Source organism: Mizuhopecten yessoensis, unplaced genomic scaffold (genome assembly GCF_002113885.1).
Source record: "Mizuhopecten yessoensis strain PY_sf001 unplaced genomic scaffold, ASM211388v2 scaffold5185, whole genome shotgun sequence".
In the NCBI taxonomy this organism is placed as follows: Eukaryota; Metazoa; Mollusca; class Bivalvia; order Pectinida; family Pectinidae; genus Mizuhopecten; species Mizuhopecten yessoensis.
Window position 1 is genome coordinate 8,051 of NW_018405922.1, and position 16,060 is coordinate 24,110.

The 16,060-nt window shown below is 36.3% G+C and overlaps 1 protein-coding gene across 1 annotated transcript; it reads left to right on the forward strand.

Annotated features, from left to right (window-relative positions):
- Positions 1-12,366: 12,366 nt before the first annotated feature.
- On the forward strand, positions 12,367-15,622 carry LOC110450342. Its single transcript, XM_021497819.1, has one exon. It carries the CDS (start codon positions 12,836-12,838, stop codon positions 14,288-14,290), a length of 1,455 nt encoding a protein of 484 aa, XP_021353494.1. The 5' UTR covers positions 12,367-12,835; the 3' UTR covers positions 14,291-15,622.
- The last annotated feature ends 438 nt before the right edge of the window (positions 15,623-16,060 follow it).

Consider the following 16,060-nt stretch of genomic DNA (forward strand, 5'->3'; position numbering starts at 1 on the left):
AAAAAAAAAAAAAAAAAAAAAAAAAAAAAAAAAAAAAAAAAAAAAAAAAAAAAAAAAAAAAAAAAAAAAAAAAAAAAAAAAAAAAAAAAAAAAAAAAAAAAAAAAAAAAAAAAAAAAAAAAAAAAAAAAAAAAAAAAAAAAAAAAAAAAAAAAAAAAAAAAAAAAAAAAAAAAAAAAAAAAAGTCAATAAATAAATACAATAATATATAAATAAATAAAAACAAAAAAATATGTGTTACATCGTCATTCAAATCATTGTCTCTGATAATATATTGCTCTTCTTGGCTTTTTCCAACGCAATATATTATGCATCTAGAGTCAACAAGGTTTTGTTGGTGAAGTCGAGGCTTAGTTACTGGATCTTAAGGTGTTATTGTATGTGTGTGTATGTCGTACTAAGCGGTGTGGAGTCTTCCACTTTTATATGCCTGGTCGGTCTTAATTATACCTAATATTCACATATTCCATATTCAAGGGTTATAACATTGTCTAAATCAGTCATCTATCAAAAGGTTAATAATCCCGTCATAATCAATTGTATACAACAACTTGGAAACCATCTCTTTGTCACAGATATTGTAAGGCTCTCCCCTAATTTACAATTTTTGACATTTTTCAAAAACTGCATTCTACTTTGGCATGGCATATATACGTATATTTCCTGACCTTAACGCCGACCAGCATGAAGCAATCGTTTTGTAGTTGCAAAAACGTATACGCTCATAATGGAGAAATTTATTCAGACCATTCCAGAAAGGGTAAAATATACGTATACTATTATCATGATCGAATGGCATTATTATTAGCTTAGAATGTCTTTGCACAGATGGTGGCGCCATCATTATTATGACGTAATGATCATTACGCTGGATACATCTGACCCTCCCCGACGATGGTTGTTCTTTTCATCAAACAAGCATATACACTATGTATACCTATGTTTGATTTTGATTTGTAAATTCGTTTTAGTAAAGGATTAAAGGTTTAAAAATGGTAAATATAAGTGTTGAACTGCTTTCAGTTGGCATTCATAGACAATTTGAATGCAAACTGGAACATGATAGATTGAACATGAAGCGAGTTAATAACGCTTTTTATGAAATAGGCATACAATATCAATACCAGCTGGATGAAAGCAAAACCGGCATGAAGCTCTAACCCGCTTATCGAATACGCGTTTGTTCACTTGGCATTGAAACCGCTTATGTATGCTTATATATATTACTTACAAACTCTGAGGGCGTCCTCCTTTATATAATAAATAAGCATGGTAACTAAAATATAAAAGATATCTGACGCAAGGGAGCTAACTCTTGTCGTTGTACTTATGTTTTTGCTGATCTGCTGAATGTTACTCTATTCATGAAATAATTCATCACTTATAAAAAAAACCACAATTGACAGTAATGATAGCTAAAACACTTTTGAAATCATTAATATTTTAAGGGCAACTTCAATGAAAATGACATGTATGTATATGATAATTTTAGAAACATATATTTCATATTATTTTTCAAAAGAATTTGCCCGAAGGACGAGCGTTTCGAAAAAAATAAATATCATGCCCTCTTATAACAAGCATTATATAGATGTTGTGTTTAATTATGTGACTTTCCATAGAAATACATGTGCATGTGTTATATATATTTGTCAAAACTTGAATAAAGTACATATTTAACTCTTCATATCAAAGTGTTTGTTCCATTTCTTCAATTGAAAAAGAATGAAGAAGTATTTTGCCATTGATAATATATGTCTTCAGAAATCTTGAGACCTGACTAATGGTGAGATTTTTCGAATAGCTGACAATGCTGTTTTGTATTTTATATAGTCATTTTCACGATCTTCATTTCAGTTATGAAATTAAAATCGGCTAAACAGAACACAGGTTATATATGTTATATAGGTAAATCGATGCCTCTATGAAAACTGTTTTAATACGAATAGACTTAATTTGGATCATAGGAATTGTTATTGTGTTCGTTGAATAGGGAGTAATTCATTACTCCAGAGTCAACGAAAACGCTAACAATTCTTATTTAATTAAGTCTATGAGTATTAAAACTCTCATGAACAATTACGGTTTAATTGTATTTGAAGTAGTCACTTTCAAAGTGTAGTTCCTGATAAAAAAAGACATTTCTACACATATCAACAATATTGGTATAATAAAAGAAATCAACTAAGTAAAAGAATGCAAAATAAAAAAGGTGATAAAAAAGACTCTGCACTGCTAAGTACTATCGGGAAAGTTTTCGAACGTTTGGTTGTTAAAAATTCACTGATATATAAATACCAATCTGGTTTTCAGCCTGGCCATTCTACTGTTCATCAAATTATTGAAATATATCATACATTATGTGAAAATATGCAAACATCCCATCCCTTTGGGCTATCGAAACTAAAATTAACAGCTAGTTTAAATTCAAAAGTGGGCAGAAAAGTGGTGTGTAAAATTTAATCCCCTAAAAACGGAAGCTTTACTCATTTCAAACATTGAACATGATCATGTGATAGATGTAAAATTCAATAATGTGAGTGTTGATTTTTAGATAATCATAAGCACCTAGGAGTTATTTTGGACGCTTATTGTAAATGGAGTAGACATATAGAAAATATGTGTAAAAATGTATCCAAGCAGGTAAGTATCCTTCGTAAACTTAAATATATGTTAAATAGACAAGCTTTATTCAAAATCTATAAATCATACATTCTTCCCTAATTAAAATATTGTTGTGAGGTTTGAGACGGGTGCTCTCTCCGTGACGCAGACAATTTGGAAAAACTTCAGTTGGAGTCTGCTCGAATAATCACTGGATTACCGTCTTATGCTAGTAGAATTTCTTTATATTCTGAAAGTGGGTTAGAACCACTATCAAATCGACGTTCTAAGAGGAAACTACAGCTATTCTTACAAATTATTAACAAACTCACGCCCGATTATCTAACTTCTGTACTGCCCCCTTTAGTCTCAGAAAACTCACATTATCACCTCCGTGACGCAAATAATTACTCCCTACCGAATCTCCGACTACAACTAACCAACTTATCATTTTTCCCATCTTCGACTCGTATTTGGAACCAACTAGATCTTGAAATTAGAAATAGCGTTTCGTACGCAGTCTTTAAAAAATCTCTTCGAACCTTGACAAAAGTTCCAAATTATTACTTGATCGGAAATCAAATATATTGCAAGCCAGACTGAGAAAAAGATCTAGTACTTTAAATGATGATCAATTCCAATCTTATTTAATTGTCTATCGTCACTGTCAGTGCGGTCATCCCATTGAAGACTCATACCACTTGACTTCTTCTTTGTTTGTAATAATTATACGGACCAAAGAATAAAATTGTACCGTGAATTGAATGAATTCATCCCGTTAGACCTTCTTATCTTTAGAAGACAACATTAAAATATGTCAAAGCACCCAGCAATATATTTCAGACTATAATAGATTTTGATATCTCTTTATTATTTAAATGAAATATAAATATATTAATTATATTTATCATTAAGTAGAATAAATCAAACATCAAACAGTAATATATTAGTAGGTGGTGACTTCAATCTTGGCCACATTGACTGGTCTGTCCCAGAAGTAATATCAGGGAAACCAGATCAAGAACAACATAACTCACTTCTAGAATGTACATCAAATAGTGAACATACCAACACGAAAAGAAAGAATCTTAGACTTAGTACTTGTCAATAATCCATCTAATATAAATGAGGTGGGTACTCTTCCACCAATAGGCCTTAGTGACCACGTCACTGTCTACGTAGAATCTGACATCTGGAAAAACCTAGAAAAATACTCAAATATAACAAAGGCAACTGGAGTAACATCAAGTCAGATCTAGAAAAAAAATACAATGAGCTACAAAAACAGACTACCTTGGATTCATAACAATCTCAGGAAAATGATAAATAGAAAAAATAAATGATATTATAAGATGAATCAAAACATAAAGTATGCTGATAAGTACAAACATCTTAAAAAACAAGTACAAAAAGAACAAAGACTAGCATACTAGAGTTATATTGAAAAAATGATATTGGACTTACCCATAAATGAACCTGACCAACAGAAAAACAATCAGTCCAAACCTAAAAAAAAACTATTTTCCTTCATAAAATCACTGCGCACAGATAACACAGGTGTCGCTCCTCTGAAAAAAGAAGGACAGTTAATAGCAGACACAAAGCAAAAGGCAGACATTCTCAACACATAGCTCCAATCAGTGTTTACAACTGAATCAAATAACAGCATCCCAGATAAAGGTCCAAGCTCACACACCGTGATAACACCACTAGAAATATCATTACCTGGTGTCAAGAAACTACTGCATAACATAAACCCACATAAGACAAGTGACCAGATAACATCAGTGGCAGAATATTAAAAGAACTCAAAGATCAAACAGATCCGATTCTTACACTAATCTTCAAAACATCACTTGAAACTGGCATAACACCAACAGATTGGAAACATGCAACTGTAGTACCAGTATTCAAAAAAGGGGGAAAATACAACCCAGAAAACTACCGCCCGATATCATTGACATGTATTTCTGGTAAACTTATGGAACATATCATCACCAAACACATCATAAACCATCTTGACAAGAACAATATACTGTATGACCTCCAGCATGGCTTCCGTCAGTCTAGATCCTGTGAAACGCAACTAATTTCATTCATTCAAGAACTCGCAGCAAATAATAATGGCAACACACAAACAGACTTAATTATAATGGACTTTGCCAAATTTTAACAAAGTTCCTTATAAAAGATTGCTCTATAAATTAAACTACTACGGTATCCAAAACAAAACACTAAACTGGGTCTCCGCCTTCTTAAGTAACAGAACACAAACAGTTGTCCTGGATGGAGAGTCATCTGACCTGGCTCCAGTCACCTCAGGTATCCCGCAAGGCACAGTTCTGGGCCCAGTATTATTCTTGGCATACATTAATGATCTACCAGAATACCTATCATCCAGTGAGCTCAGACTGTTTGCCGATGACAGTATCATCTACAAAACCATCAAAATCCAAAGTGACTGTGATGCACTACAGTTGGATTTAGATGCAGCTGCTAGGTGGGAGCAAAACTGGTTGATGGCTTTCCATCCAGACAAATGGACAGTCCTTACAGTCTCACAAAGGATAAAACAGTTTAAACATGACTATATCCTCCACAATCACAAACTTGATCTGGTCTCTTCAGCTAAATATCTGGGCTTTACACTACAAGCAAACTTAAAAGGGTCAAAACATACAGACAATATCATAGCTTATGGCAACAAATCTTTAAGCGTCCTAAAAAGAAATTTAAAAACATCATGTCAGAACATCAAGACTCGGGCATAGCTGGCGCTAGTTCGACCAAAACTGTAATATTCATGTACAGTATGGGACCCTCACACAGTTGAACAAACTTCTAAAATTGAGATGGTCCAACGATGAGCTACCAGATATGTCTGTAACAGGTACCATAACATCAGTAGTCTTACAGATATGATAAATTCATTAAACTGGCCAACACTACAAGAAAGAAGACTACGCACAAGATTAATAATGTTCTACATAATAGTCCTTCAAACCGTAGCAATCCCATCTGCTATTCTCATACCATCAGACAGTAGAACCCGCAAAAATCATAATTTCACTTCGCAAAAATTATAATTTCACTTTCAAACACATTTCAACCAAAAAAGATACATAAACATTTTCATTTTTCCTTATACCATAACTCAATGGAATTTCTTACCAATCCATATAGTCACTGTCACAACAGTCAACACTTTCAGAGAACAGCTCACACCAGCTGTTCTCCATAAATTCATTTAATTTATTATAAGTCTATGTACATAGTTTTAATCACAATTTAAAATGTATGCACTCCAAATTCATTCATTTTCCTTATTTTTGTATTATTGTAAATATATATATAGGCCACGCTGCGCAAAACAGTAAATATTCTTCAGATCATTGAAGGACTACTGAAAACCTAAAGAAGAAGAAGAAACACAACCGAGCAATCAGTAAGAAAATTATCAATACAAGTATCAGATCTAATTTTCCTCAAAAACCGAACGACACTATTGCATACAGGGAAGTCAAATTTTATATAATCCATCCAAACCTTTTCCCTAATATACTCTATATCTATATTCTAACCTTTATTGAGAAAAAATGTGTCTTTCAATTTAGTATTTAAAATTGTTCTACTGTTGTGTAATGATATTGAACTTAATCCTGGTCCTCTGTCAAATCTTCAAATTTCTCATCTTAATGCAAGATCAATAAAGAAAAGATTAGATATAATAGACAATGAGTTTCTGAAAATGATATAATGTGTCTCACAAAAAACGCATCTTAACACATTAATACAAGATAGTGATCTACTTTAGACAGTTTTTATCATGATTTCTATCAAAGGGATAGGCAACTAGGATTTGGAGATGGAATTGTTATATATACAAATATACAGTTATCAGTAAGTTAGAAGAGGATTTGGAATGTAATGATATTGAAATTATTTGGTTAGAAATTACAGTTGATAACCATAAGTTACTCATAGGTTGCATCTATAGACATGAATCTACTGTTGAATATTGGAGAAAATTGGATGATATATTTGATAAAGTTTTTGATGATAATGTAACTGATGTTAGTATAAATATATGTTATAAAATATGCTGAAAAAAATAGCAAGCCTGTAGAAATCACGGTAGGAGACCCGGTATATTATAAAAACCTCCTAAGAAAAAGTAAGCTACCGGGACATTGGCGACCTTATTTTAGAGCAATCGAACAGACAACCCCTGTGACCTTTATCATTAAGAACCAGCTTGACGGGACTACAACCAAAGCTCATGCCGAGCATTTACGAATAGCTAGAATTGGCGACTGGGACGTAACGGTAGGTAAAAACACAGGTAGTGTGTTAAGGAACACTAATTACGCTGTACCACCCAGCTCAGCGACAGTGAAAGTAACAATGACGAACCGGAAGACACATACTACGGCACTCCACTTAGAAAAATCGCAAAAATAGTCGTCTAGCGAAGATGACATCCCTTTAATGGAACTAGCTAAAAGATTAAGGGAGCGTGATTCAGTGTTATCGGAGGCCGAACACTCGGAATCGGGCGGTAACAGTAGTGATGACGATACGAGAAGTGTCAGTCAAGATCAAATTAACACAGATTCTTCGGGTGACGACCCGGAAGATTCGGGTGATAAAGAGTTAATGGATGTTGGACAGGTTATTATGAAACCTCAGGGCAGGAAAAAGAGCGTGGCACCAGTAAAAGCATTGCTGGCAGCTTTGATAAAAATAATGTAGAAAAACACTAATTGGGGATTATTCTATTTATGTCTTGCAGGAGTTCGTCTACCAGATGTATTTAGTGTGGCCCTTACTTATTGGCTATCTTTGTACAAGACAATGTCGCCTTTAATAATAATAATGACATCACAACCACTAGGTCTAGATATCTAGATAGTTGGTGACTTTTGTTATGGATCTAAAACAATATGCCGACCTTGTTACGAAATTAACTAGCAACCTACATATCACAGTTAGATTAACAAAGAGCATAGCCAAGCGCTATGAAAAACCGGGAAAAGAATCATACTTCGCAGCCGTTTCTGGCTTGCAGAATATGGTCCACACCCTACATCTGGTGCGAAACAAGATATCATCTCTGTTTGTAGAAAATAAATCCCTGTCTAGCACAGGCGAGCAAGCGCCACCCCGTGTTAAGCGAGGGCTATTCGACATTATAGGGAAGTCAATGACCTTCTTATTCAGGGTTGTCAATGAAGATCAGCTTAACGAGATTAGAAAACATATTGACACGTTAGCACGTAATCAGGCAGACATTTCTCATATAGTGGAGGAAATTTAAGTCTCACTATACTAAACATATCTCGGGTAGAGATCGCCGAGAATAGACAGGCCGTTGTAGAACTGTCCACAGCTATGGCAGCGATGGACGAGAGAATTGTAAATGTCTCATCAACAGTGAACCATAGACTTAATGAAATGGGAATGTTTCTTGAATTTTACACCCATATGGACGAAGTAGTGGCGGGACTTAAGTAACGCGGCCCTATTTCATTTAGAAGAATTGAAATCTCAATTGAACATGGTATATCGTTAGGTCATCTTTCTCCCGGAGTAATTAGACACAATGAATTACGGTCATTACTGATTGGGGTGAGAAGATAACTACCCCGCACTTTAGAATTACCCGGGGAACCTAATCGGGACATCTGGTCGTTTTACAATCTTCTCACGTGTACGGCAGTCCTCGATTCAGGCCGCATCCTAGCGGTCATTTTAATACCCCTGTTAGATATAAACGGGTGATTTTCAATTTATCACCTTCATAACCTACCCTTACCAAGTCCGTCGAAAAACTCTACCACTAGAGGGGGTATGGGAATGGTAGCCTTTTTTGACCTTGAATACTCGGCAGTCGCCATGAATGTCGAGCATTGTTAAAACCGGAGGAGGTACAACAGTGTTCCAACCCTTCGAGGAGTTTTTGTAGTATAAAGAGTCCTGTTTATCCTACTAATATGAGTAATGTATGTGTCATAAGTTTGTTTATGAGGGATCCAACGAAAATTAAAGCTAACTGTCGCACGGTTGTGAAACCAAATACCTTGTTGCCTATGGCAGAGTACCTTCCTGAATGTACCTGGGTGCTGTCTACGCAGTTTGAGATACGGTTGGCTATCTCCTGTTTTAAGGCAGTCACGAGTACCGTTAGTCATCAGTCATCGAGGATAGTCCGACCCCCTTGGGGATCCTCAATTTAAAAATGTCTTGCTCGGCCAATAGCGATTATTTAATGCTACTGCCTTTCTACCACCAAGCTAGTCAGTACACCCCCGAGGAGCCTCTTAGTAAACTATAACGGATTTTTTCAAATTTGTCGAGTATGACCCTATGGGAGCCATTTCATCAAGATGTGCATACTTTCACTAGTATTCAATTGCCACAAGATTTAAAAGCCATCAAACAGATACCCAAGGGTAATCTGATTAGTCGTTTACGTAACATCCGCCATGTTAAGGTCGATAAACCCTTCCCGAGTTGGATATTAGGCAACATCGGGTCAGTTATAATTGGGTTGACGTAAACTGTATAACACAATCGATTCCTTCGCCTTCTGGTATTCCAGCGAACTTTATTAAAGCAACGGCCTTCGTGGTCCTTTTTGAACAGTGTCAGTCAACGAAATGGGGTTAAAATGTTCATGTGATGTTTCGGGAGTTTCGTTACCCAATCTTTCTGTGAATATTCTTTGTTAAATAATAATCTTGGGTGGTGGAGTGATGTTACGAAACGCTGTAATATATATATATATATATATAGAAAAAATAAAATTAACGACCGACTAAAAAACTAGCTGCTTTCACCCTTCACAGGGCTCTTCAGGTTTATTCAAAAGAGAACAACGTCGTGACGTCACAACTACATGTCATCACACTACAATAGTAACGTGACGTCACGAAGTACACAAGATTGGTGGACAATTTGGCGTAAAATTTTATTGTGGCCTGTTGAGACTCGGTTTTAATATTTTTATTAGTTGGTCTTCTTTCGTTTCTCTTAAAATAGTGTCTGATGAAAATAGTTGATACAAAGGTAATACATTAAATTTATCTCCAGCACATTCATGAATATGTTTGTTAACATGAAGATTTCNTAACACCAAAAGTATCCAAATGTAAGACACCAAGATGTGCTACATGTCCTATGATTATCGAGTGTAATACTTTTATTTTCAAGAATGGTTTGAAATTTACTGTGAAGGTAAATATGAATTGTAAATCAAAAAATGTAATTTATGCAATCGTTTGTTCTAAATGTGGTGATTTTTACATCGGTCAAACCGGTAATGAACTCAGAACACGTATGACTGTACATAGACAACAAACTAGAACTGATTCTTTACGAAATCTTCATGTTAACAAACATATTCATGAATGTGCTGGAGATAAATTTAATGTATTACCTTTGTATCAACTATTTTCATCAGACACTATTTTAAGAGAAACGAAAGAAGACCAACTAATAAAAATATTAAAACCGAGTCTCAACAGGCCACAATAAAATTTTACGCCAAATTGTCCACCAATCTTGTGTACTTCGTGACGTCACGTTACTATTGTAGTGTGATGACATGTAATTGTGACGTCACGACGTTGTTCTCTTTTGAATAAACCTGAAGAGCCCTGTGAAGGGTGAAAGCAGCTAGTTTTTTAGTCGGTCGTTAATTTTATTTTTTCTATATTTACTTCCTTCACATGGACATTTAATCACTTTTTATTATATATATATATATATATTTGTTAATGTATGTACCTTGTGACCTTCTAATTTCTCATTTCGAAACCATGAACAATCGATCATCTTCATGTTTGTTTGCCCAGCGGTTGACCAGTGTATTTCCGAACTCATCAATCGGCTGACCTAAGTCGTCAGGACCTTTGACCTTGTAATATCTCAACCTTGTTTACCAACCGGATGTTACCAGTGCAGTGACAAACTCATCAATTGGCTGACCTCGGTCGTCAGGAGCAGGTCGGCCTGAGAGGATAAATAGAGTTGGATTGGACATGTTCGGTGAGAGCGGGCCTGGACAGCTAACGAAGCACACCACCTAACGAAGCACACCACCGTGTGATTCACGTACTTTGGTTTATTTAGTTGGGCGCCTAGTCTCTTGTTTTGTACATATCGTCTTGCACAGTACTGCATTAAAAAGGAATCTTTATATACAGCAGGACCTGGTATTGCCTTAATCTCTTATGGTGTCACAACAATCTACGTGTCATTTTCCGACAGGTAAAAGAGTGAGGAATGTTTAAAAAGTGTACAATCTATGGGTCATTTTCCGTCAGGTTAAATAGTGAGGAACGTTTAAAACGTGTACAATCTACATATCATTTTCCGTTAGGTTAAAGAGTGAGGAATGTTTACAAAGTGTACAATCTACGTGTCATTTTCCGTCAGATTAAAGAGTGAGGAATGTTTAAAAGTGTACAATCTACATGTCATTTTCCGACAGGTTAAAGAGTGAGGAATGTTTATAAAGTGTACAATCTACATGTCATTTTCCGTCAGGTTAAATAGTGAGGAACGTTTAGAAAGTGTACAATCTACATGTCATTTTCCGTCAGGTTAAAGAGTCAGGAATGTTTAGAAAGTGTACAATCTACGTGTCATTGTCAGTCAGGTTAAAGAGTGAGGAATGCTTAGAAAGTGTAGAATCTACGTGTCATTTTCCGTCAGGTTAAAGAGTGAGGAATGTTTAGAAAGTGTACAACTTGTTTTTGGTGCAGGGTGGTGGTAAGGATTATATAGGACACTGCACTCAATGACCCTGTGCCAGAAACGGTACTTTTGTACTACTAGTGACTAGGCGGAATGCTGTGCTGGGTACACTATAAAGTCGGCATCAGATCTGCGCTATCACCATATATCACCAGTGAAACTGTTTAAAGGACGTGTTTTACGTGTTCCCGTATACGTGCTGTATGTAACTGCGACAGCCTATCCGCATCTAAGGAGCTGACCGACCTTAGGGCGTGACCTGGACGAGCAAGGTTATTTCGAATCACCGAGGGCCCGGTAAGCTGGAGTCTTACCCCCTCAAGACGACAGAACACGGGCTTCGCCCGTGAAAAGTAGTCTATAAACCCATCAACCAACCAACCAACCAATGCGCTATCACAAGGAGGCAAGCACTCCAACATACCCTGTCTCCTGCATACACACACGCAAGCACGCATACACTACACACATGGAGGCACGTCTTTAAATGACATTAGCTGTTAATAGGACGTTAAACAAAAGTAAACCAAAAAGCAAATCCAAAAGAACAATTGCGACCGGAAATGATTTTCGTTGGTTTCAGTGTAGATGTTGACGTTGATTAAGACTTGGGGCCTCCATGTCATAAGCAATTATCTCGATATATATATAAGTGATTTTATATCGGACAGAAATCAGAGATAATGACTCATTTTTGGCAGAACTAAAGTTTGAAGTTTCTGATAGAATAAAGAATTGCGGATATTTTGAAAAAATTGTCTTAGGAGGTCTCCATGAGATTGGATCTGACTGTAATAAACATGTAAATAACAATTGTATTATTTGAGATTTATCCTTCCTGTACGAATTAAGGAGATAACCAAAACAATTGGTGACGCTCCGAAGTACATTATCATTTCATCATGTACTTATTTACCTGTCAGCCGATAAGCTTATCAACAGCTGGATATGATGTGATGTTGGTATTCTACGTACTACATATATCGTAGGTAGGGTCCTATCAGTACGGAGTGATCTCAGCAGTAAAGGATGGTGTTACAGGTTAAATATACGAACATTACATTATATACAGACTATCCTGACTGGAGCAGGAACAGACACCACAGGCCATTGTAAGGTGAGCGATTTCTCACACTACCCCTCCCTGTATCACGTTTGTTGTCGAGATTCGGTAATGACCAGAGCTACGCTGGCCGTATTGGACTGACATCCCTAGTGATATAGTAGATCACGGAGATCGATGATTACCTTTTACCGTATCAAACACCTGGACATGTAAGCATGTTACACTGGTATTACCTTCACACTTGATAGTTTTGTTTGATACGGTGCAAAAACATTCCAAGTGTGAAAACAGAAAATAGGAACACTATACGAATTGTGAGTATTTTGTTTCATATAAATCTACATACCTCTACAAATCTTTATAGTTAATACATATGCATATTTTACGAAAACAAACTTAATTTCGCTATGATGTGGCCCCCGCCTGATCCAAAGGAAGTAAGTGACGGTAATCCAAAAATTCAATGTAGTCTCCATGACGACTATTGTGTAATCGCCGCGTGTGAAACGTGTGACGACAGACTCGTTTGTATTCAGTGTATGAACTCCTCATGTTTTGGACACACTCTTTGCAATTTGGAAGAGGTTGCCGAACGTCGGAAACAAAATATATCCTGTCTACTGAGAGACGCGGAGGTACTTGCTATTCCAAAATTAGAAGTCCATCTCAACCAGGTGAGGAGAAAACGTGTCTTGCTTTCTACGCACTGTGACGACGTCTCCCGAAACATTCGGAAACAGGCACAAGAACTGAAGAGAAGCGTTGATACAATTTGTGAAAAGCTTGTAGAAGAATGTGCTGTGTTTCAAAAACGGAAGGACGACATTTTGAAAACATTCGAAGACAACATCTCAAAAGATCATGCTGAATTACTTGATTCCATTTCTAAGGTAAAGAATATAATCTCTTCCTGTAAATTACAAGACATATTGCTACATGAAGACGTCATTTCCGTACTTTCTAAACCCCAGTCAAAGACATGCGTCCCAGTGGTGGCAGCGGTGTGGTTTACACCTACGGATGTCGACATGGTGAAGCTGAACCGCCTGTTCGGTACCATGCAGCGATCGGTGCCCATAAGCGAGTTTGAACACATACCAAGCGAAGTCAGGTCCATATGTATTGTTGGCGAACAAGCGTGGATTACCTGTGACGGCAACAAAGAGTTGTACCTCACAAACAAAGAGGGGGACTGTGTACGGAGCATCAAGGTGTACACCTACTCCATGAACCAGATCATGGACATCTGCCTGGGAGCAGACGATAGCGTTTGGGTTGCGCGTCGTGACGGAATAATGACGCAGCTAATGCCACATGACGTCAGAGAAGACCGATTTTTCATCGGAGTAAACGCCACGGCCTACAGTTTGTACGTGTTCAATGACGGGGATATCGTCATTGGTTTAGTGGAAGGAGTCTTCCGAATGAGAGGGAAGCTTGTCCGCTATAGCCCGAAAGGGGAAGTTCTAGATCGCGCAGTTCGTGACAATGATGGAAATCTCTTATTCTCCACTCCCAATAAAGTTCGAGGATGTGATGAATCGCGCGAGATCGCTGTCGTCAATCTAGACAACAAGGGACACCACTCCGTGGTGATTTTGGACGCGGATATGAAATTCAAGTTAAACTTCAAAGGTAAAACACCATTTCATCCATCAGATGTCTGTTTTGATTCTGGACAAAACATTTTAATATCTGACCGAGCCAGTATGTCGGTTATGTTGCTCGACTCTCACGGTCGTATGTGTCGTAATCTACTTGTCACTACACTGGCGCCATCTGCTATTCGCATACAAGGGAATGGAGATCTTTGGACAGGTTTCGAAAACGGAATGGTACGAGTTTACAAATATGCACCTTAACTCGAACATTATACTACGTATATCTCAAAATACTCGGGAATCTCGACAAATGTTCTAAATTGAATATTATAGTCTCTAACGCAAATCCCCAATTCAATTCAGTGAGATTCATCTAAAACTTTGACGAGAATAAATAAGAAATAAGGATGGTTGTAAAATAACTATTTGTTTTTATTACTGGTTACCGCCGATTTACAGAGAATCATGTATATGGTATAGGCCTATAAATAGTATAACATTATGAAACATTTTAATGATAATGATAAGCATTAAAATCCCATTCTGACGGAATGTAAGACACTAGTAACCAGAGAAACATGGTTGCCTTATGAGGTATAAGATAGGGGTTTACTTTTATATCAACATGTATTAACCAGTACTACACTACTGTATGGCGATCCTATACTCTATACATTTTTTTCTCTTACGCCCTCCGTAATGAAGGCGTATTTATCATTACAGCGAATATAACAGCATACTAGATATAGGAATTTATTGTGAAGGGTTAAAATTACTACCGGGCGAAACTTGATTTCACGGGCGAAGGGCCAAAGTTTGACTGGGCAAATGTTTCCCGGTATAAAGCAATGGTTTTGTTTTTGTTTTAAAAGTAGTTTAGACTAATTTTGATTTCCAGCTTTTCATCTCTATCATCGCCAATGAGGTCAATGAGCGATGAGAGAACTTTATAACAGTCTCATTTCTTTGTTGGCATACTGCATTTTTCAGAGTGTTTTTCTATCATGCCTTGACGCGTGCAATAGATTATGTTAGATAGGTGTGCTACAAGAAAAGCGCAACTGTGAAGGTTGTAGGAATAATTTAAGCTGATTGAAACCCCTAAAAATAGGCCAAGCGTATCTGTGGATTTTTTTTGTCACTTGATATTGACGGAAAACAGGAAAATATCAAAACAATATGCATCTTTTAAAAAGTTAAATGTTGCCAAAGAAGTGGGGATTTATCTTTTATTATAGACCCTTTTACTGAACAGAACCTATCAGATATCTATTTGTAGGTGCTTTACTGGAAAATACTAACATTGTATGATGACATTTTTTTAATAAAATTTGAAAATGTTATATCACATGCTACGAATTGCCAACTTTGTCTAAGGTAATATATTGTGGAAATGTTTTCTGTTTCCTACTTCTAATATTCAGATACAATGTATACCTGTCACTCTTTGTTTGGTCCAGTGATAATATGGACCCTGTCATTTTTTTTATTTTTTTTGTACTCTGTTTCCTTATTTCGGTTGTGTTCATTTTTTTTAACAAAATGTATTACTAGGTCGGTGGTTTTTCTCCGGGAAATCCGGCTTTCCTCCACCACCAAAACCTGGCACGTCCTTAAATGACCATAGCTGTTAATAGGACGCAAAACCCAAACAAACCAAACCAAACCCTTATAACAAGCTCACCCATTTTACCTCAATTTTGGATTCACATTAATTACAATGGGAAAAACCCCATACCGCCAAAAATCAAGGTCAAAATTGGAAAATACCACCATTTGAAACTGTTTTATCTCATGGAACTGGAATATCCGAGTTCTGATAATTTTACATTGAATGTATATATTCAGAAAAACTTTCAAACATGTTATCAAAATACATTTAAGTTCATTAAAAGAAACAGTAATATGAAAACAAAATGCATTCAGGATTGTATTTTTTAAAGCATAAAACAAAGACACACAAATAAACCCTCTTAGAATAAAATATATCTCATTTGCTAGCACATATTCATGAACTTTGACGTAATTGTC

What these genes read in the sequence shown, in the direction of transcription:
- LOC110450342 (XM_021497819.1), top strand. Translation starts at nt 12,836, where the DNA reads ATGATGTGGCCCCCGCCTGATCCAAAGGAAGTAAGTGACGGTAATCCA.